Raw genomic sequence first — 24,449 nt, 5'->3', positions numbered from 1 at the left:
ACCTCCATGTAATTTGTTTTCATACTCTAATTTCTTCCGTATTACTTAACATTTTCCAATATCCATATTATCTCTCTCCTTCTTACTCTTGATAAGATACAGATATTTTACAATTTATTCCATTAATGCCATCACGTTTTGAAGTTTATTTTTCAGCCAGTACTTCGTCTCCTTCCCACTGCCATGCTAGTAAATATGTACACAAGACACAGAGATAGCCATTCCTATGAGCAGTAGCGTGCCGCAGCTCAATACGTAGTAAATATGCATCCATAGATAGTTGCTAACCACTAGGATCGCTAATATCGCCTCATTACAGACAACGCGAAATAGTACCGGCACAGTCTATTGTTCCTAGCACCCTCACAACTCAAGCTTCGTGACTGTATATACTAGACTGTGGTGCCGCTGTACGTGCCTCTGAAACCGCAAACTAGTTCTAATTTGTGATGACGGCGCAGCTGCTCTAACATGAACACCACTGAAAACCGGAGTACACAATGCAGGAGAGTCAAACCGCATGTGCACGGTAGGGGTGGGGTAGAAGACGTAGTTTCGTTCCCAGTACGACCAAGAATTGAGACGGCATTAAGGGGTTAGGTACAGCTTACAGCAGTAAAATTTTGGAAATATTCAATATATTTTTTTTTCATCCATTACTGTATCTTGTACAATAATTAAAATTAGTGTATGTAAAACACTGTCCTTCTGTTATATGAAAAAAAATTTACGATTTAAAAAAAGTTATTTGCTTTTTTTTTTTTTTTTTTTTTTTTTTTTTTTTTCAAAATTCACTTCACTGTACAGTGACGAAACATTTTTCACATAACTCAAAAACTATCCAACATTCTGTGATGGAATGTTTTGTGTGTATTTATACATGCCATATCTACAATATGATGCAAAATCACTTCTCTACCTTTGATAGACTGTTAGATAAAAAAAAATAAATTCCTTTTTAAAAATGGCCAAATATCAGTATTTTCTTCTAACACAAAATAAAAAAAAATATTATTTATTAAGGAACGTAGTTAAAAGAACATGATATTGTAAACGTTTGAGCAATAAAATAAAAGAGACAGAACACGAAAAAGTTAAAACGTTTATGAGTTATTAGGGACAAGCTTCATCATTGCACAGTAAACTGCCATCATTTTGAATTTTGAAAAAACAAAATATATATGTAAGTAATTTTTTATATCATAAAAATATATTTTTTTTCATAGGCCTATAGCAGAAGGACAGTGTTTTATACATACCAATTTTCATTATTGTACAAGATACAGTAATGGAGGGAAAAATGTTTAATATTTCCAAAAAGTTTATTCCTGTAAGCTGTACCTAACCCATTAATAGAGTCCAATGTACTAAGTATATGAGTTTTATTTTCGTCTACCGCGTCCAGAAAAATTGGTCTTTATTTACTTATATACACAGGGATTTATTATTTATTATTTTATTATTTACTGACGCTGTATCAACTGCTAAGTTGTTTAGCATAGATGGAATTCGTGACAGCGAGATGGTATTCGGTGAGATGAGGCCGAGGATTCGCCATAAGTTACCTGACATTCCCCTTACGGTTAGGGAAAACCTCGGAAAAAATCCACTCATGTAATCAGCCCAAGCGGAAATCGAACCCATAACCGAGCACAACTCTGGATCAGAAGACAAGCGCCTATATCGACTGAGCTACGCCGGTGGTCCACAGGTATTTAGTATGAGAAGCAAATTATTTGTAAATACTATCGTTCCTGTATGTTTCATAGGAAAATCTTATAAGTAAAACTAAAATACAGCATAATGCACAAACTACTTTATTCTCTTAATAGGTTCAGCTAGAAGCAGCGTGAGATTTGCATGTATTATCTTAGACAAAGAAAAAAAGACTGGCTGCAATACGCTGAAGTCCCCTTCGGAAGACTACGGTTAATTTTGTGAGAGCTTGTGTTTACACGTGAACGAATATATATTTTTTTTTTTGCAGCTGCAGAATTCCAATAATTTATTACCAATGTTTCAAATTATGCTCTTGCTTCGAACCCTTGATATAGAGGTAACGTGGCTGCGTAGTAAATAAGAAGTTACAAGTTCAAGACTCCGCTCTGCTTTTTCTTTCGGCCTGTTTATAGATCAAATATTATAAATAAATTATAACAAAGATAATATATACAACATGTAAATTTAATACAACATCAAAATCCTTTGCCTTGATGGTTATAAATATGACAGATTTTCCTCTTGTGGACCAGGCGCTGTCCGAAGCTGGACTTGCAAGCAAACATTCTGATGGGGGCAGATAAAAAAGTTAATTTTTTTTCTTTCACCATGTTAATAATGTGAAAAGAAGTGCTTATACAAATTTCGGTCACTCGACCGCAATTACGAGGGCCGTAAAAAAAATAAGTTCGCCAGGGGCTATTAACAGAAAGAAAACACAATTTCATTGAAAAAATTTATTAGATCAGACACAGCAATTGTTGAGCTATTTTTCAACATATCCCCCACCAAAACTGAGACATTAGTCATATCATGGGATCGACAGAGATTTGCAGACGGCTGTCAAACGCTGGTTCCGATACCAGGCGGCTTACTTCTACGACACAAGGTCACAAAAATTGATCCCATGGTATGACAAATTTCTCAATTCCAGTGGGGGATATGTTGACAAATAGCGCAACAATTGCTGCATCTGTTTCAATAAATCTATCCAAGCAATTGTTCTTCTTTTCTGTAAACGGCCCCAGGAAAAATCACTTACTGGACGGCCTCGTAATTGCTGTCGAGTGGCCAAAATTTGTATAAGCACTTCTTTTGACATTATTAACATGGTGGAAGAAGAAAAATTAACCTTTTTGTCCGCCCCCATCAGAATGTTTGCTTGTTAACCAAATTCACGCTACAGGAGATCGTTTATTTTCTGTCTCTTGAGGCTGTACATACGTCTGATTGAGGTTCTGGCTGATATGTACTTCTATTATCAGACAGTACGTCTCAGTTGACGATATGTATCAGAGGGAGAACAATTTTATTGTTTGTATACATGTGAAGTCTCATAAGTGTAATATGTAATACTAGACAGCAATAACTGCAGTGGAAAGGGAAAGAAACTGGCCACCCTGCTTCACTATCGTCTGGCTTAGTCGCCTCATCAGTGATGCCTTATTGGTGTTACTTGTGAAGTTCAAACTTGTCTTCAGACAGTTGACTAAACAACAAGACTGTACAGTGCTTTGTAATCTGCCTTACTCAGGCTGCAACTTCTCCTACCAATGTATTGCGACAGTTGCATACCAATTAGGCGCTAAAAATTTTTGTTTAGGTCGTGATCAGATTTAAATTCGTGTTAACAAAGGAATCTTCTACACCGTCAGATAGCAATGTCCGTTGAAAACTTGCATATGGAGGGAAATACTGAATTGAGCTACAGAAACCTTGCCAAAAATACAAATTTTAAGGAAGAAAATAATTTTCATAACTTAAAATACAGTATTATGTTCCACTAGTAACTCTAATATTTTTACTTGCCTCTGACGAAGCTACACCTCACATTAAAACAGTTGTAGATTAGTCTAACTTGTAGTAGATCACTGTCTACTACGCCCTGCATGATGTGCTCTCGTACGTTAATGAGAAGTTTCTTAAACTATTTCTAGAAATCCAGTAGGCCTACTACACAGATGAAGGAAAATAAGTGATCATAGAATATCGTGTCAAGCATATGTATTATAATAGATTAGAAATAAGTGTACTCTTAAAGCTGATTTTTTCGTTATCTTTCCCTTACAGTACGTACTGACGTGTCTACAATTTTTAAGGGAGTTTCGAACTGATATTTTTGGATGCTTCCCTTGTAAGGGATAACAAACGTCCACCGCTGTGTAGTAAAGGTTAGCATATCTCCCCGTGAAATGAGCGGGCCAGGGCTTAAATCTTTGTTGGGACAAGTTGCCAGGTTGGGGTTTCTTCCTTTAACCGATTGAAGGAGAATTGCTGGGGAAATTCGGACTCATTTCGCCATTACCCTGAGGGTTTTAAGTTCAGATGGAGATGTCTAGAGAAAAATCATCAAAGAGTACGCTTATATTATATTCTTTTTACCTGTTTGTTTTAGGGCTGGCAAAAAAAAATCCTCATGAGTCGTCCCTGGGAATTCCAGGAGCCATTGTCGTATAAGAGTACTCTTTGATGATTTTTTCCTAAGCATCTCTATTTCAACTTAAAACACTCAGAGTAATGAAGAAAACAGAATGTGTCCGAATCCTGTCAGTTTTATGTTCATTATAGTAAGGCCAGTACTACTGGTTATTTGATAAATTGAGTAGTTTTGAAATAATTGCTTGTAATTTAAAATGTTGATTGTTGTTAATTTTATACCATATTAACAATGTCGACAGCACAAACATGAAGGAGTGTGCATTTTTTAGTTTTTATGTTCCGTAGTGTTATACTATTAAATATTTTTAAAATACAATTTTTCAAAATATCTGGAAATAGACACTTTAGACACTGAAACCATTAAACGAATTAAAATTCTACAAAATTAATGGTTTTCCACGAAACATATACAGTACGATTTCAAACTTTTTAAATTAATGCTTAAGGAACACAATAAACAATTACCCTAAAATCTCAGGTCTCGTGACAAACGGCACTGTACGATATGATAAGATACATCACACCACACCACACCGCACCGGACCGTATTGAATTACATTACAATACATTACATCATATTACACAAAGGAATTGAATCAGTGTTCTTCCGATTTAAGTACAGTGGAAGCTCTTAAGTTCGACAGAAATCAAGTTCGACATTCTTTAGTTCGACTGTTTACGTAGGAGAATTAGACACGCCCCTATTCGGGCAATAAGAAATGGGTTTACCATTTGAATGGAAATTGGTCCTGTGTCTTGTAGTGATACTTTTGTTAAAGGCAAACAGAATATTTTATTGATTAGGACATCCATATTGATTACTGATTTTAAATTAATGAACTCTTCTTTTTCTATTTGAGAATTATGTCGTTTGCGAGACGGAACTTTCAACACCCACTTCTAGTAGAAGCGCAGTGGGTTGGGCAGGAAATGCAAGTACAGTACTGTATTCGTTGATGGATAACCAATGAGAATTTGTATTCATTTCACCTTCCACACCCACTACCCTTATTGGTCAGAACTTTTAATTCTGTTCTGTCGAACTTAGGAGAGTCTACTATATTAACATACGAAGGTTATTCAAAAAGTATGGTAACAAAAGCTCTCACAGATGACATATTCCACCTCTTGTTTGAAAAAAAAAAGTGAGTTTTCTTAATTTTTCACTATCATTTCACCATAGTTTTCCCTTAAAAAAAAAGAATAGTCATCATCATCATCCTTCATGAATTAGGCCTCTGTAGACCTGTTTCGGCCCCATCTAGCAGTCTTCTAAAAGGTCTTCCTGGCCGACGATGTCCTCTAGGTTTATACTGCATCATAATTTTTGGGACTCTTGAATTTTCCATTCTTCTTACATGATCTAGCCAATTGAATTTGTATCTGCTGATTTTTTCTTCTACTGACTCTACTTCTAATTGTTCTAAAATTTCTTCATTCCTTTTTCGGTCTAAAAGAGTATATCCTGCTGTCCTCCTGAAAAATTTCATTTCCGTTCCTTTGATTCTGTTCATGTCTTTTTTCTTTAATGTCCAAATCTCGCTTCCGTATAAAAGGGAGGGTAATGCTGATGTATTATATATTTTTCTTCTTGTACATTTTTGTACTAATTTAGCTTTTAATATATTGTTTATTATTCCTAGAATTTGTGTAAATTTGGTAATTATCCTGTTCACATCTTTTTCATTTTGATAAGATATTTCACAACCCAGATAATTGAAATTTTGTACTTGTTCGAGGCATTGGTTATTGTGTATTATTTTACTTCTGACTGGGTCTTGTCCTAAAAATGCCATTACGTTTGATTTTTGTGCTGAAATTTCCATCCCAAAATCTTTTAATATTTTATTTAATGTATATAATCCTCTTTGTAAATTATCCTCTGAATTGGAAATTATGACTTGATCATCGGCATAGAGTAAGATATTTAATATTAGAGCACTGGTTATAAAATAAAAAGAATAGTAATTTATTTAAAATCGGCACTCTAAGTAACAGATCTACTTTTTTGCTTTGTTTTTGTTCTCGTTAATTTTATTGATGTATAAAGTATTTCTCACGTTCATTACTCTCATTTTGCCTGCGCATCACATGAACGCTGCATTTTATAAAACGTTTGAAGCATTTATTCTGTTGAATGTTGTATTGGGGCTTTGGAGGGAGCCTGTTTGTTCTTTGAGGTGCTAGCTACAAGCTTTATATTCTCACGACACGGTGACAAGCTGATGTGTTTGTTGCAGGGAGCTGCGAGCCGCCGTGACGGACGTGCTGGCGGGGCGCAGGGGGTCTGAAGTCGGAGACAAGGTGGACAGGTCTCTTGTAGCGTCATTTGATATTCTAAACCTGGTGCCGGAGAAAAGCAGTACAGACTACGACAACACCCTGGGCGCTAACGAATCTGAGGGTGAGTTTGTGTCTCGTATTCACTTTTAAGCTATCAAAGACAACCTCGCAACGTGTTGCTGTTCGGCACGAACACAATTTGCATATGGCAACTATAGAAATTGAATGAAAATTGTTGCATTAGTGAGATTATGAATTACACAATCTGGAAATGTTTTAATTTACAAAGAAAAATATTTCTCTAAGAGACTCGCAATAGTGGCGTTGTGCCAGAGCGCTGGGCTTTGAAGTTACGGGGCCCGGATTCAAATCTTACTCTAAAGTGAATGAATTTATAACATCTTGTGTTGGGCAAAGCAGTGGTCCAGCCCACACAGAGATTTCTTCCAGGTACTTCGATTCTCCTGTGACATCCCAACAATTCTCAATCCTCCATCATCCTTCATTGAAAGTTTAATAGGGATTTACCGCCTTTGATGCACTCTGGATAGTCTCTGACGAGCTAAGTAGTCTATCCTTATTTATGCTTCTCGATACTGGTGACATCTACGAGTCGGGGAGTGTCTTAGAGTCGAGGAGAATAACGGAAAGTTAAAGGTCCTACCATTGGGCAAAAAAAAATTCACACACAATATGACAATTTTTTATTATGCTAAAGATTCGTAAAGGTTGTATTCTTACTGCAAAATGTCGATTTTTGGAAATATGCTTTATACGTATTATATTGTGTTTTTTTTTTTTCTTTTTCAGTTTTCCTGATACCTTCTGTCCACATGTATTAAATATTTTTTTCTTTATACTGAACTAATTTCCTTAAATACAGGATATTATTCGACCGAGGCCAGTGGAGTCCTGCAGCCCGGAGCGCCACTTGTACTGCTCCTGCGTTCGTATAGCGTCATCGCGATAGTTCACATTACGCCCGCGGATCCACTCGCCTCGGTCGAGTTATACTTATACAGGATGGAAGTAAACTTATTACATTAATTCACAATGGTCATAGATGAAGTCAATGCGAACAAGTCTTGTCAAAAAAAATTTTTGATATGTCCAATAGTTTTGAGAATACGAACTGTACCTGTTGTAACGCTACTTGAGGTCATTGCTCCGCAGGAGAGTAACTGCAATCATCCACTCCGCAAGACTTGCAAAAGGAGAATGTAAACAAAAACGTCTCATCAGATACGTTTCAATAAAATTACTGCATATGAAAACATAAAGTAATTTATTGAATCAGTTAATTACGCAAATTGATTAGTTTTTAACGTTCTTTATTACGCTATAACCACTTTAACACTAAATGTAATAACATGAAACTTATTTAACATTCACAGTATTTATTGATTCTTTTCTTTTATGTAATTACAAAATAGTAAAGAATGTGCATTCTTACGAAACAAAGTATTTCCATTAAAGATTCCTTTACATTTGATGTAAACTCAAAATAGCATTATTACGAATACTCAATCTCCATTTAAGTTATTAACTTTGAAGAAGCCAAAAAATTAATTAATTTACAAAAGAAATTAAGTTTACAGTAATGTTAAGTAATGTGTTATATGTTACGAATGTGCAGTAATTTGATCAAAACGTATCTCATGAGACGTTTTTGTTTACATTCTCCTCTCGTAAATCTTGCGGAGTGGATGATTGCAGTTACACTCACTACCACTGCAAACCAGTGACCTCAAAGAGTGTTGTAGCGTTACAACACGTTACATTTCGTATTCTCAAAACTATTGAACGTATCAAAAATCTTATTTGACAAAACTTATTCCCATTGACTTGATCTACAGTATTACCTCTGTGAATTAATGTAGTATGTTCTCATATATATATTAGGTGAAAGTAATGCAATTATACACATTTTAACAGTTTATGCTAGTGAAAACGCTATAGGTTAAAGTTCGGATTTAATTCACTAAAATATTGGGAACAGGTTTGCAGTTGTTTGTTTTAAAAGTCAAGAAATAATGACTACAGTAGTTTTTGTTATACATAGCAGTGTATTTAGTGTATGTTTTTATTTTGTATTTTTTTTTTAAATCGATGAACTAATCACTGGTTTTGTTGTGCATAGAAATGTATTTAATATTCTTCTACCCTTTTACAGTACCTAGGTATTAAGTTTTGTCTCTAAATCTTCACATGAAAGTTCTGCAAAATAATTTTAAATTTAGTACAAAAGAAGCCTGCTTGATTGGCCTACAAGGTTCTTCTCCTAACTGTACCTGTAGAAAAGCGAGCATTGCCTAAGAGACTGGTTGCGAATGTGTCCTGTTCTTCGAACATAAAATAGATAGAAGTGGTAAGGCTTGCTGGATAGTGGCACCAGAGTTCGATCAGCTGATCTAGGGCAGAAGCGATATGGGATATAAAAAGGCCAATGTATGTCTAGTGGAATATAAGTATTTTGGATTGATTTTGGCACAAAAAATTAGAAGTAACGATAATATTTCGTATGTGGTTACACTTGATCCATATTAATAACATCACTGCAATGTATTAAAGCGCGATAACGTTATTTAATTATGTTTATTTCGGAAAACTTCAATGCGTGTACGATTTCCTCACTGCCAGCAATTTATTTTTAAAAAGGAGCAGATTTGTGTGTGTTTATCGAATGCGCATCATTAATATTACGAATTCAAATACAGAAAAACAAATAGGCCTAGGCTTACTTAAATTTACCAAATTACCCTATTCGTTTCGTGTTCCTGTTTCAGTTTTGCAATCGAATCTTCAATACGTCTCAGGTTATTTCAACAAAGTAACTACAGTGTCCTATTAAATTGTAGAAATGGTAATGGCATATAATTTCACCCGCTCGTCTCCCCCCTCCCCACCTTGGCTATACGTCTATGGATGAACTGAAAGTTATCTAGGTGAAACTAGCGTTGAAGTAGTTCCCGTGATTTTGGAAGTAAAAACCGTTTCATTTAGAAGGAATTTTGTGTGGATACCTATGCAGTTGATCGTATATGCAAGGCATAACAAACGCCTAAACTAACCAAACCTAACCTTTCTCATATTCGAATATGCAAGGTGTATAAACTGAGTACAAAGGGAACTACCTCAGTGCTAGTTGAGCCGAAAATTGAATTACAGCACCACCAATTTTCAAAACTACGTCAAGAAAATGGCATCGAAGTACTGTTCAATGATCTAGAAATTTCGGCGTTGAAGTTTTCTCTATTTCCTTGTCACACTGAGCTAGTTAAGAGGTGCACGAAGCTTGTGACTGAAGCAACCACTTCCAATATGGGTAAAAAAAACATAGATAATTTATAAGGACATGAATTGATTCAAGAGCAGTTTTATTCAGGTTTGAAACAAAACCAGAATACATTGTATAAAAATAGAAAAAATGTTAGGCCTACACTGTTATTTAAATTGTTTTTATTCCAGTATAAATGTCCAATTTATGTGACATAACGTAGAAATATTATTTTCATCTAGTTTTTATATAAATAATTATTGTGTCATGATTTCATTTGTAAGCTTTCATTTTAACACTACCTAGCTTATTATTATTATTTTATATTTAGTTATAAGGTCTAGTGTGAGGACTTAATTATAATTTACAAGACATCCAGTTTCATTGTTACCTACGTATAATTACCAAGGGAATTTTAAAACTCTGAAACATAATGGGTTAACATGTTTCGTTACATTTTTTCAAACATTCATCTTATGCTAAAGAGCGAAAAATCATGTTCTTTCCCATTACTCTGTATAAGTAGCTGCCAGTTTGTGACCTATTCCTTTTTATGGGATTACATAATTATATTTTTTAATAATCTGCGAATTAAAGTATTATATAAAGACACGGTAGGCCTATATTCCAGTTTTACTAGTAAATAAACTTGCCGAACTTACGAATAATTTCTAGAATATAAGGTTCGGTAGAGCCGTCAAGATGTTAATCACAAAATCAAAGCTAATATATTTAATATTTCTGTAAGACAAACTTTCTCACACTATTACAGTGTTCAGATCAATAAAAGTTACATAACCTATTTTTCACTCCCCCCAAATGAAAGGTAGCCTACTTGTCAAATTCGTAAAGAAATTGCCATGATTAAAAATAAAAAAAAAACAATAGTGTCCTTTCTTTTGTCAAGTCCTTCGTTTCAATCTTACTTAATACATTTTCAGTAAATTCTAACTTCAATTTCCTTACTAAAAAGTCGACAGTAAAAGTATCCTATATGTTCATAAGACATTTATTGCAGGCTTATCTTTAAGTAATTTCATGTTTTATTATAAAAAAACGCCATTAAAACAAGACACTTGTTCAATTAGGATCTACCGAAATATTTTTTTTATCTTAATACATTCTAGGATATGCTGTCATATCCAAAATGTATTGTAATAAACTGCATATACGTACAGCATACTGTGTAATGTTTTGCCCGAGATCAGCTGATCTGAGAGAGCTGTTATTTTGGTGCCACGTTCATCCGGTAGAGTAGTATTGAACGCCCTCTCTATTTACTTTAATGCTCGAAGGTCCTGTTCATATTTCTTACAAGTTTAAATATACTTCCTGCGCAGTTAACAGTAATGAAATCCGAGCTCTGCTGAAAATACTGGATGCAAAGACATACGAGAATGCCCATCTCTGCTTTATTATATGACACCTTGGTTTAAACGTGACAAGAAAAAGTATAAAAAGAGAATTAATAAAGTTAGTAGAAGTTGTTAACGTTTTTTCCCCAATAGATGGTACTTGACTTGCGTCATTCACCCAAGTCTCTCACTGTAGGATGGATTCTTTTTCGCGGCAGCGTTTCCTTTCGTGCTTGGCTTAGGTTTACGACCGTACATTTAGTAGTGCTTTGGTTCATTGTGCGTCCTTTTTATCCGATGCTTGTCCAAGTCCAGTCCAACAGGTGACCCGGATGGCATCTGTGAATCCGACACTGACAGATGAGCCATCCTGCCTCAGTCCCTTATAGAGGAAGGTCCTGTCTGCCGACGAGTAGCCTGATAAGCCTCAGGCTCTTGGGCCCCAAGGTCTGCCTGAAACAGCATCGTAAAATCGACGCTGACAAGTGGGACATCCTGCTTAAGGTTCTGATAAATCTAAATCCCATCAGCATACGAGTAGCTGATATCCTAAGCCCCAGGGAGCCGGAGTTCCTTTACCTATATCGGAAGCATTTAGAAACATAAACAAAATTGAACATAAAAATCAAAAATCTTTCTGTAGTTATAAAGTAAAAAATAATTAATTTGATAACTGTGCCTGTTTTTCAGAACGTACCCTCTCAAATCTGAATAAGTATTGATACACGCTCTGTGATATCATTTTCAAATTAGAGATTTCTCGGTCTGGTTTGGTGGAAATCATAGAAGATAAACTTAATTTTTGCGAATACGAGGTTGTGAATGTTATAAAAAACTTAAAAGCTCCTTTTGCAAACTCGAGGTATTTCTTTTGATGCGAAACCGGTCAACGATCTACGTAAAAAAGGTCTAGTTTCAACATTCCTTCAGTATGAACATATTTCAATCAGTTTTCACTCCATATTTTTTTGGAATTTCTGCAACGCATTCAGTATCCATCTGTGATTGTCGTTATTGTTTTGAGTTCCTATTGGAAAATACTGAAAAAGCTGTTATTTAAAATCATACTTCGGGCGGTATCAATTGGTTTTGAGTAAAATTATACTTGTTTATTATTTTACAGAGATTTATATTTTTGGAATGGAGTCGAGAACCAGTACGGTAGTGTGGGAAGAGTGTCGCAAACTGAAGTCTTGCCCAAAAGTGGGTCACGCCTTCAAAAAATTTGGGAACCTCTGCCCCACCTTATTTTTCTTTAATGATAGATGAAAAGAGAGGGAAGTAGATTGTGTTGGTATAATTATAGAGAGAAACAAGAGTACCCCGAGGAAAAAAACCTGTAACGTCTGCTTCGTCCACAATTTTCATCACAATCTGGTCGGAGATTGAACTTTGGCGTCTTCATGTAAGATATCTCGTTAGGACCTAAGCCAAAGACGTGGCTTCCCTTGGTGTAGTATAGAAGTTGGTCTATAGAGCCTTGATTATGATCAGAGACCAGAAGTTTAGGCATTATGAATCATTAAAATAGGCAGGCAAAAAGACATTATAAATAGCTAAATATGCAATAAAAGGCAATTACAAAAACCTTGCATTAGACCTACAACCTTGCACTTTCCACAAAGGGATTTCAGCAGCAAGAAAAGCTTTACATAAGTCGAATGCAAATTGAGATTTTCGACTCGATGCGATGTTGCAATTACTGTTGGAAGTAAAGAAATCTTCTTCCCAGTAGCCTTGGAAAGTGCATATTTATGTTTGGTTGTACTGATATGTTACGATATGAAATATTTAGCTATAACTACAACAACGTCGCAATGAAAACTGAAAGAAAAATAACCGTTAAAAATGACGTTAGACCCGCACTCATTCTTGCCTTGTCAGATAAACACAAGCGATAATTAAAACGCGTACTGTTATACATTTTTGCACGGCAGCACTCATTGTTGCAAAGAGAATATGAAATGACTGAAAGACAATATACATTCGGTGAAGTCACTTTCATTGTAGCAGTTATAGAAATAAATTAAAATATACCTGTAGGCAGTGCTTAATAGTGAATTAATAAATAACAGATAAATAATCAAATAAAGGCAAAAAAAGCATTTATTTTGTAAATTAGGCATTTATATTAAAAAAGGCAGAAAAGGGCAACATAAAACTGTGACGTTTCAATCACAAAGGTATAAATCGTAGATATTTACTTTCAAAATGAAGATGGATTTAACACATTTAAAAAGGCATTCTGCCAAAGTTCCGGTCTCTGATATTATGATAATCAGTGGAATTCCATAAGGGAACTGAAGTGTCCCGCGTAAACTTACCACCGAACACAGTTTTTTCCCCACCACGAATTCAGTTGGCTCCACTGGGATTATAACTCGGATTATCAGCGTGGAAAGCCGATGTCGTTGTCTTTCGGCCAACAAAGCGCCAAAGTTCATAGTATTGTATTGTTTTTCTTGTAATTCTCATAAGTGTATCAATTTAATTCACTCCATTAAACAGAGCTTACTGAGCACGCAATCTGGAAATTGTGTGACTACAGAGGAGTGACAGAGTAAATCCTCTGCAAGTTTTACTACTACAACATTGCTCTTAACCTCATTCCGCAGACTGAGTTTCCACACGGCTCACCGCTCCGCAGATACTTCAGCTGTTCACATGAGCACAGTCTTCATTAATTTATACGAAAAGTCCCTGTGCCAAAGAATCTCAGTGCCTGTATTAGCTGTAGTGGATTTCTTTTGCTATCGTTTTTGAGCTCATCGGCAAGTCATGGAAGATTATTTTTCACCGTCTCTTCAGAAGCGAAATCTCATTTTAAAATTCTGTTCCGCATATTCTTCTAGCAGACTGATTCGATCTTGTACAGTAGCACTCGGAAAAAAATATGTTTGTCGTACTCTTTACAAGAGAAGAAAATTCGGTACTCTATTATTGTATGCCAATCTGCAGACTGTACTTAAACCAAATCCTTGGCAGTGTTTAAATATCACGTAAGACAAAACACGTATCTGTAATGGGGTACATTCGTGAAGAGTTGCAATGTATTATTAAAAGTAATGTTATTCAGATATGCTTTGACATGGACGCGAAACAGACGCGTGCACAATACATACGTAACTATAAAAAGTTAATACAAGATTGACTTTACTTATATACAGATGGATATATAACAATAACTATATTTATGGGATAATCTTATGTGCTTATATACAGTATGCCACTTAACACTAGAAAGACCTCACTTTGCGAATACCCTGATATGACCGCCGGGACAAAAATGTGCCGTCCGTAATCATATGTTGCCCTGTAACCGGTATTTTTTGTAAGAAATTGGTATTCTGCATAGAAGAGACTCTATCAACATCAAATAACATTTTTTTTTTAATTTTATACATCAAGTACAGTCATCTCAGAAAGTTACTGTTTCGATATTTTTCATGTAAAGTGATATAAACGGAACTTCTCGCGTAAATCTCGTAGAGATTCTGTTATGCACTTAACACATGTATTGCCTACTATTTTTTTTACCGATCTTAATAAAGAAATCAAATCATTATTAATCATTTTAATGTAAATAAGTAGTTTGTTTTTGGACGCTAACATTTTTATGTGTGATTGCTGTTTGTTATTTGTCGATAGATGTTATTCATTTGTTATTATTCGTATTTGTCGATAGGTGTTATTCATTTGTTCTTATTCGGCGGCGATTGTGAAAATGTTGTAATAAAACAAATTATAGAAAGTTTAGTTTTGTCTTCAAAGAAGTAGGTAGGTGTGGCGTTCAGAGCAACAACCGGAAGTCGTAAGAAATGGTTTTCACGCTTACGTCTTATCTACATTAATTCCTGGTTTCTTAAAAATCTCCACTCCAGTAAATTAATGATGTATAATTAATATGTCACCTACAAACATTTTCTATATGCTACTTATTTAGGTCCTATATTGGTGTATAATTAATGTGTCACCTACCTACGAGTCTTTCTTACACAATTTAATAATACTAGAATAGCTTAAACCTTTTATGTAAGACGTGTATAATCTACATTATAACCATTCGTGTCGTAATTACCAAGATTATACTCTAGTCATATAATAGTAATATGCGTTACAAGAGCGGTATGTTGAAGTTTTCATGTTCGAGGAAAAGTTTGAAAAAGCGAAACGTAGTTGAGCTTTTTTAATTTCCGAGAATTTAAAGAAAACATACCGCTCGTGTATCGTACATTATTTTGTGCGAAGAGCGTTTATTACATACCTGAAAGAGGAATTTCTAATTAGTTGCAATGAAATCTCCATCTTGGTTTCTGTTCAATGACGGCAAATTTGCAAAACAAAAATATCTATCTTCAACATTGTTGCTTTAAAATGTTTTATTGTTTACTATACTCCAGCAGGCCGTGATATACGTCTGTCTTTTTTTTCCCCCAGTCTATGATGAGTCTGGAATCTTGTTGATTTTTTCACTGCTTCCTTAATGTTACTTGCATCACGAATGCAGTAACTTTAGTGGAGTTGTAGAGTTTACTTACTTTTTGTAAATATTTAAAAACATTCTAATTAACAGTGCAATTTAGGTGAAATTGCAATGGTAAGTTTCCAATATATAATTATTACTATATTGAACGTCTCTAAAAATAATACGTTAAAAGCCTAAAGCAGTAAAATCAATATGTCACTTAAGCGGTAAGAAGAGGGAAATTGTTATGTGTGTTAGGTTGGGAATACTGAATGTGGAATTTTAGACTTTCCGCGGATTGGTTTTTGCGGAAACCAAGCAAATACGCACGACCTCGCACAAATTACTATTATGTCACAGTTTCATATTTGGCAAAATTTTCTAGGAAATTCTTTGTAAACTCTCATTAAAGTTGTCGGGAAAAGTAAGTGAGCAGCCTACTCGAGAATCACAAGATAGACAGAAAAACATTGCAATAACATTATTGTAAAAAATAATAAATTCTTGCTGATATTGACTGCAATATCCAGCAGAAAACTGAACTTTCTTCTTTAGAAACTGGGCGAATTTATTGTATTTTGTTTCTTATGTGTTATCTTATTATTATCTTAGATCATCTCAGCTAGCATGCACAGCATAAGACATTTAAAGGAAACTCACAACACGGCTGTTTCACGCTAAGGAAATGAAACAGACGCACTGTGTTACGAACACCGAACATTAAGTTATGTCCGCTGCTGTGGAGTAATGCTTAGCATGTCTGACCTCGAAACGAACGGGCCTGGGTTCAAATCCTGATCGGAGAGTTTTTTGGAGGGTTTCGCGCAACCGACTGAAGCAGAATTGCTGGATAACTTTCTGCGTTGGACCTCGGACTGATTTCGTCATCATCCATTTACATAATATCATTATCATTATTACCCACAGCCCGGGTCACAATAATTTAGCATGCTGTATTCGTACAAGAGCGCGATCGTTCGGCGACAAATATCATTCACAGAACAGGAATGGTAAGCACAGTAAGTCTCAAGGTGAGACGCAAGCCGATGGGCCCAACAGTTATTCCAGTCGTCAAAATAAGGAAACTCGCTTCACTCATTCCCTAAACATTGACTTGTTTTGCAGGCGAGAGTGTCGCTGTCTCATGGAGGCCGGTGGGCGAGGTGACAGGGCGGGCGGTGCGCCTGGACACCATCGTGTGGCCGGGCGGCGACCTGGTGGTGGCGGGTCTATCGGCCCGCGCTCGCAGCGTGTTCCGCATCGTGACGGCGCTCGCGCCCCCCTTCGTCATGGAGGGCGAGCTGGACGAGGACGGACAGTGTCTGCGCGGCCTGCCCTGCCACCGTGTGCTCACCTCCGACAAGGACAACCTCACGCTCGTCTTCAACGAGATGGAGACGCACGAGAGACTGGAGGAAGAGGAGGAGGAGCTGGGTCAGTCAAGCCTTTCTTATTACCTATTGACATGATCCACTTTAGATGTAAAAGTGTGTACTAAATAATGTAAAAGGAGCCAAAACCTAACTGTCAAAACACACTCTCCATACGTTCCAAATACAGTGGAAGCTCTTAAGTTCGACATCCTAGAGTTCGACTGCTTACGTAGGAGAATTAGACACGCCCCTATACGGGCACTAAGAAATGGGTTTGCCATTTCATTCATTCATTCATTCATTCATTCATTCATTCATTCATTCATGCATTCATTCATTCATTCATTCATTATCTTCTATAGATCTTACATGAGCAATGAAGCTTTAAGATGTGGAACAAGTCAAAATTTTACAATACTGTATTACAATTACAATTTTTACAAATTTTTACAGTTTTACAATGTAGTAATTTTTTACAATGATGAGGATTCGCCAAAAGATTACCCGGCATTTGCCTTTTGGTTGGGGAAAACCTCGGAAAAACCCAACCAGGTAATCAAATCAAAGGGGGAAATGAAGTGATGCCGAGGACTCGCCATAGACCATCCGGCTTCAGTCCCACGGCTGGGGAAAACCTCGGAAGAAACCATTCAATGAGACCAAAGGGGGATCCAACCCAAGCCCGAACGCAGCTCCGGATCAGCACCCCAGCGAGTCTGCCGACTGAGCTACATCGATGGCACTAAAAATATACAATACATAGCCAATCAGATTATTAAATTTACAAACGCAAACGATCATTCATCAGTTGACCTCTATGTATAATACAAAACAAGTAAGTTAATTAAATTTAAGGCATAAACAATTCAATCAGTTGTGATATACAGAAATTGATAATACATATCATGCAAACTACTTCAAATACAAACACAAACAATTTATCAATAGAGCTATACAGATTACTATTCAATTTAAAGCATATACAATTCATCGGCCAAAACTGTACAAACATATACAATAAAAAGTAAGCAGATTAATTCAATTTACAAGCATACTTTCATTAAGCTATACAAATTTGTACAATTAATATCAAGTAGATTAATTCAATTTTTACCATAAACAATTCATCAGTTGAGCTATACAGACTACTATACAATTTATAGCATATACAATTCATCAATTGAGCTATACAGACTACCATTCAATTTACAGGATATACAATTCATCAGTAGAGCTATACAGGCTAGTATTCATTTTAAAAGCATATACAATTCATCAGCCAAACTATACAAACATATACAGTCAAATTAGTTCAATTTACAAACTTATTTTCGTACAATGGATGGATGGGAATTGGTTCTGTCTTGTAGTTATAATTTTGTTAAAGGAAAACAGAATATTTTATTGATTAGGACATCCATATTGATCACTGATTTCTATTTGAGAATTGTGCCATTTGTGAGACGGAACTGTCGAAACCCACTGTGGTACTAGAAGCGCATACACAAGTCTCTGGGCGGGCAGGAAATGCAAGTACAGTATTATCGCCGCGGTCTCAGGCTTAACATTCGGCAGGTCTTTGAGCGGCCTCGTGCGTAACATTCGGCAGGTCTATGAAATTTACTTGTATTATTGTTTTCAATTTCTTATGTCGCCACTCCAGTCACTCGCCTCAATTTCAATGTTGCAACCAATAAGCTGCTTCCATTATTAAATGACACCTACTATTTGTCTAATCCACGTGGACTAAAACCGAGGTTGCAATGTCTTGTGCCGAGGACGAACATTAAGGTATGTGATTAAAAGTTATTATTAAAGAGTTATTATTAAGAGTTAAGGATGTCAACGTACTCGTATAAGCCATTTAACAGTATAACAAACTATAGTCTCGTCGCTCTAATTTCCGGCAGCCAATCGCGTTGCAGGTCGGCTACATTTAAACGTGTGCGTCTTGTGGTTCGCTTATGAAGACTTCATGCATTTCTTAAGGCTCGATAAATACTTAATATAATCGTCCTCCATTTTGGCTCTTTCGTTGGCGTTCGCAGAAAGCACACGAGGACGTTATTTGCCGCTCAATTATTTGCTGAATTACAGTGCGTTTGATTTATTATCATAGGAGCTACGACATGATAATGTTTAACGGTGTGACAAATAGATTCCTCGTATGATAACTCGGCAACGAAAGAACAAAAATAGCGAACGATACTACCTACCTAGACTTTATAGATCCTTCACTTCTTAAGACGTAAGCAAAGAGGAGGAGTCACGCCGGGAATAACAGCGTCGCTACTATATTGCTTATTCTTATCGAGGAAGTAAACGTGACAACGTGACGCTTAGAGTGAAACCTACAGAGCAACAATGGGTCGGCAAAATTAGGTTTTAAAAGCACACCGCACGTTATTGTATGATTTCGGCATATTAAGCATGAGGCCGCGGCGATAATACTGTATTTGTTGATTGAAAACCAATAAGAATTTGTATTCATTTCACCTGCCACACCCACTACCCTGAACTTTCAATTCTGTTTTGTCGAACTTAGGAGAGTCCACTGTATAGGGTAAAAGAATCTGCCGTTATTGAATAACCCATCTACTTGTCGTTAACTAAGGCAAGTCATATGTAACACATCTATCCAGTGACGGCTCGTGATAAAAATATTGCTTGTGTTCACAGTTTTGTGTTCCAAAACCGAAGAGAACTTGAAATCATTACCGGTACTTAAAAATAATCGGTTTAATAAAGCTAAATGTTATGGTTCTAACATCCATCGAAAAAAGACCATGTACAGTTCCATATATAAGTTCAAAATTTAATAATGATGATAATAATAATAATAATAATAATAATAATAATAATAATAATAATAATAAAATAATAATAATGATAATAATAATAACATAATAATGAGAAGAAGAAGAAGAAGAAGAAGAAGAAGAAAAGGTGCCTAAATACTCTTCAGGGCCTTTGCATACCGAAAATGTTACGAAAATTGCCAAATTTTCCGATTTACAATTAATAGACGAAGGCTTATTCTTCTCTTAAGATTTAATTAAAACATTACATCTCATCATTAAGGGGCATCGAAGCAGTGGCCTGTCCCTTGTTATTCTTGATAGTGATGCAGGTGTGTATTACTCATTTAATTATTGATTTCGCTTAACACTGCCTGCTACGTGTCTCACGAAATTCGTTGAGGCATACGCCATCGTGCCACGAAGGCATGACATCTCTTGTGTGGACCCAGTCTCCGTACTACACGCTCTGCTGGTTTTCTCACGTAAGCTCAGATTTTTGGCTTGCTGACTGATACGATTTCAAAGCAAAAGTACTTCCACGCACCACTGTTGTGTGGTGCACATTCATGTAGCTTTTATTTCTTCCCTTTGAAATATTAATGACGTTGAGTCATTAAAATAGAAGTTAGGTACATAATATGTTTAAATGGAAAAGAGAAAATGGGACAGCAGCAGGGAGAGGAGGAAAAGAACGAAAAAATAGAAATAGTGAAGGAAAAAACAATTAAATAATTGAACAAAAATGAACAGATAAAAGCGAAAGAAACTGTTAAGGAAAAGAAAGGAATAATTAATCAAATAATTAATTAAGGAAAAAAAGAGAGGAAGAGGAAAGAAAGACATAGTAAGAATTATGGAAAATAAATCAGAAAAGATGAGAATAAAAGACAAAAGAAAATAAATTAAAATAAGAAAAAGAAAATGGAGAATGGAAGAAACAAAATAAAACAAAAATCACATATGGAACGGAAGGATGAAAGGAAAAATTAATGGAATCTATTTCGTTAAGAAAGACACATACTTTCTGATTATAATTCTAATGAATTCTTTTTAATTTATTTCATTAAGAAAGGATGAAAGGAATAAAAAAAGAAAGAATGAATCAGTGTCGAAAATAACTACAAAGATAAAGGAAGTGAATACATACATAGTGTTCTGCCATATGGCAGGTCTTTCACTGCAAACCCAGCATTCTCCAATCTTTCCCATTTTCTGCCTTCCTCTTTGTCTCCGCATATGATCCATATATCTCTTAATGTTGTCTATCATCTTCTTCTGCCCCGAACTCTTCTCCCGTTCATCATTCCTTCCAGTGATTCTTCAGTAGGCAGTTTCTTCTCAGCCAGTGACCAAATCAATTCCTTTTTCTTTTCCTGATCAGTTTCTGCATCATTCTTTTTTCACCCACTCTTTCCAACACAGCTTCATTTCTTATTCTGTCTGCCCATTTCACACGTTCCATCCTTCTCCATATCCACATTTCAAATGCTTCTAGTCGCCTCTCTTCACTTCGTCGTAATGTCCATATTTCTGCCCCCATGCAATGCCACACTCCACACAAAGCACTTCACTAATATCGTCCCTAGTCTTTTTTGCACAATTCCACAGAAGATGCTCTTTTTTCTATTAAAAGCTTCTTTTGCCATTGCTATCCTCCTTTTGACTTCCTGGCAAAAGTTCATGTTAGCGCTTATAGTACATCCCAAGTATTTGAAGCTATTCACTTGCTCTACTGTCTCGAAAGTGAATAAATAAACAAATAAGAAAAAAGCGAGAAATAAAAAATGATAGAAAAGAGAAAGGATAACAGGAGTAATTAGGAAACAAACAAAGAATGAAAGGATAAAAATATAGAAATAAAAGAATAAATAAGAATATAATCTTAAAGGATGAAGAAAATAATGTAAGTTAGGAAATAAGAAAAGTTAAGTAAGAAGGAAGAACATAATGAATGACTAAATGAAGGAAATGAAGACATAAGTAAGGAAAAATGCAAAAGCGACGAAAAATAAATGAAAGGACAATAAAATTGTAAAAAGGAAATAAATACGGAATTGAAAATAAATAGTTAAGGAAATAAAGTACGGGATAAATTGTGGAAATGAAGAAATAGGAAAGAAAATAAGGAAGGAATACGAAGAAATAATTAGATAACTCAAAAACAATAGATGAGACAGAATAGAAGAACATAGGCTATAGAAATGAAGCTGGAAAAAAGAGTGATAGAAAAATAAATTGAAGAAGTATAACATCAATGGAAAAAATAAATGAAGATAAAGGAAGAAAAGAAATAAGAGACAAGAATGGAGTCAGGGATGAACAAATTAATTATAAGGAAATGGAGATTTGAGTACCGGTAGTTAAAGAAAATAGGTATAAGTGAAATAGCGATAAAAAAAAATAAGAAGGCAAACAGAGAGAAAGAAACGCTTGCATTTTATACAAATTTATTTTATTTTAATAATATATCGATATGTTTCCTTAACATGAATCTGCAAACACGGGAAACAATTAGTCCACTCTAGGTGTAACTTTACCCAAGCAGTTTCCTCAAGGGTATGAACCTTATAGCCCATTATATAAATTGCAGGCTTCGGCACGAATCGAAGTCACGTGATTATCATGGTCTAATCATGGCCATCTTGACAATCGCCTAATGTGAATGCATGTTCAAAGTTCTAAAAAACAAAGAAATTGCTATATTGAACTCCTGTTAAACGTGCATTTATATATAAACTTGTTCAATGTTGGCCATGTTATGACTAAGAATGTCACGTCGCGCCATAGGTATAAAATAGGCTACATGTGACGTTATTAAAAATAATTTTAATCCTGAGTATAAAATTCCATAAAACATGGAGAAATGAAGGTTCTACAAGAATCGATATAATAAGGAAATAAAAACATGAAATACTACTTCCGAATTAGAATCTTTTTGTCGGAGCAGTGGGAGAGATGCGTACTGAAGTAGGTGTGACAGTCATCTCTTCGCTCATTCGATTTTTGCCGGACTCCAAACTTGGATAGCCACAAAGACCGAACTGCTGATGTTGTAATATGATAGCGAACTGCAGCTAACTTGGTTTACCAAGGCAATCAACTTACAAAAGTTTCTTTTATAAAAAGTTGTATCTGACTCCCGACTCTCGGCGAAATTTGAAGGATTGTTTGTCTGCTTCACAGTCGGGTGGGCGTAGATCAATATGAGCTGAATGCCTCTAATATTAGCACCAAACTCCGACAAAATAACACCTTTACAACTTTGTAATTGGTTCATCAAAGAGATTCACTTCATTGCACAGAACTATGGGAAAACACGTTTTATATAATGCTTTAGAAACTTCAGGTGGTTATAAATACATTTATGTTAGTCATGTGGCAATTATAATATGCTTGAACTATTTCAGGGTTAGATTGAGGATCTCAAAACAAAATATGTTCATGTAAACGTGTATTTCATTTCTTTTCTTGTTGGTAAGATACAACCGCCCTTATATTTCTGCAATTATTGCACAAACAGAATCTTTGCATTATAATTAAGAAGGCCCTATTCACAAACAAAGTTTTATTATATTTGTGTTCTATAATTTCGGAATATATAAGATTTTTCATAAATTGTCCTTCTTGATTCACGTACGATATTATTCTTCTCTATGTTAATATTATATTATGCAATTTCATTATAGCTGTAATTTTACTTTTAATTCCTATTTTATTTCATTTATATATTCCTCTTGTATTAATAATATATCTGAACTGCTAACAAATACGAGCGCTGCTCATTCGGTCCTAAAATATATTAATATTAATATTTTAAAAATGTTATATTATATCATTTAGAACTTTGCCGATAGCCAATAAAAAGATCTCGACCATTATAAATGTTTTTCAAACTTTTACAAATCAGTTGTATCTGAGAGGAATGTTTATTTCACCTATTTACAAAGAAGCAAAGAATATGTACAGCCCGAGAGCATAGTCACGGCCGTTGTAAACAATGCGCGTGAGTATTGGACGAGTCTATGAGGTTGCGGGACGTAACCAGGGGGTGCATAGGCCAGTTTGATGCAATCGCTGATACCGTGCAGATGGTACCGCGCTCCCTCTCGAGAGAGTTGTACTGTCGGTGCGGAAAACATCAACTTGTAGTGAAATGAGTCCATTGACAAATAAATTAAACAATAGAGTCAATGTTTTTAGTCGGTCTGTAGCATGTGTTCTCTGTCGCGCACATTCACTGTCCTTGTTGTACTGCCTCCAAACGTGTATCCCCACTGCTTTCCCCTTCACGTGCTTCTTGCTCCGGTCACCGGCCTTTACTGTGTTTTTGTTATTATCAATTGATTGTAGGATGAAAACACAGCTTATTTTGTGTAATAATCAATAAGGATTATTTATATTCTCTCTTGAAGGGTATACACCATTTTAAAATAATTTAATACATAAACACAACTATTACATGTAATGCTCACTAAATTTTTGTAGTATTATTCTCTTCAGCTGTAATCAACAATAACAACAATCCGGGTTGCTAGGTGACGATAGAAAACGAAAGATGCGAAAACGAATGAGGTGTATAAACAATTGAATACTTTATCATATTTAAGTATAAATATATAGGGGTTCCATTTGAAATTTCAAAGTGGAGTGGCTGGGGTGGGAGTGAAATATAAAATGCAATTAAGTCTGGTTTCAGACTTCCCCCTTAATATCTAAATTGCCGTGTTTTTTGTTTAA

The 24,449-nt window shown here is 35.4% G+C and overlaps 1 protein-coding gene across 1 annotated transcript in view; it reads left to right on the top strand.

Annotated features, from left to right (window-relative positions):
• Positions 1–24,449, top strand: part of LOC138695193 (uncharacterized) — a 156,177-nt gene that overhangs the window by 59,807 nt on the left and 71,921 nt on the right. The window contains exons 4-6 of the mRNA XM_069819651.1: positions 6,399–6,562; positions 16,664–16,981; positions 19,832–19,857. Of these exons, the coding sequence (XP_069675752.1) occupies positions 6,399–6,562; positions 16,664–16,981; positions 19,832–19,857 (508 nt within the window). The remainder of the gene's footprint in view (positions 1–6,398; positions 6,563–16,663; positions 16,982–19,831; positions 19,858–24,449) is intronic.

The sequence above is a fragment of the Periplaneta americana genome, chromosome 2, assembly GCF_040183065.1.
Source record: "Periplaneta americana isolate PAMFEO1 chromosome 2, P.americana_PAMFEO1_priV1, whole genome shotgun sequence".
Taxonomy (NCBI): domain Eukaryota; kingdom Metazoa; phylum Arthropoda; class Insecta; order Blattodea; family Blattidae; genus Periplaneta; species Periplaneta americana.
Note: the sequence above shows the minus strand (reverse complement) of the source record. Positions and strands in the feature narration are given on the sequence as shown.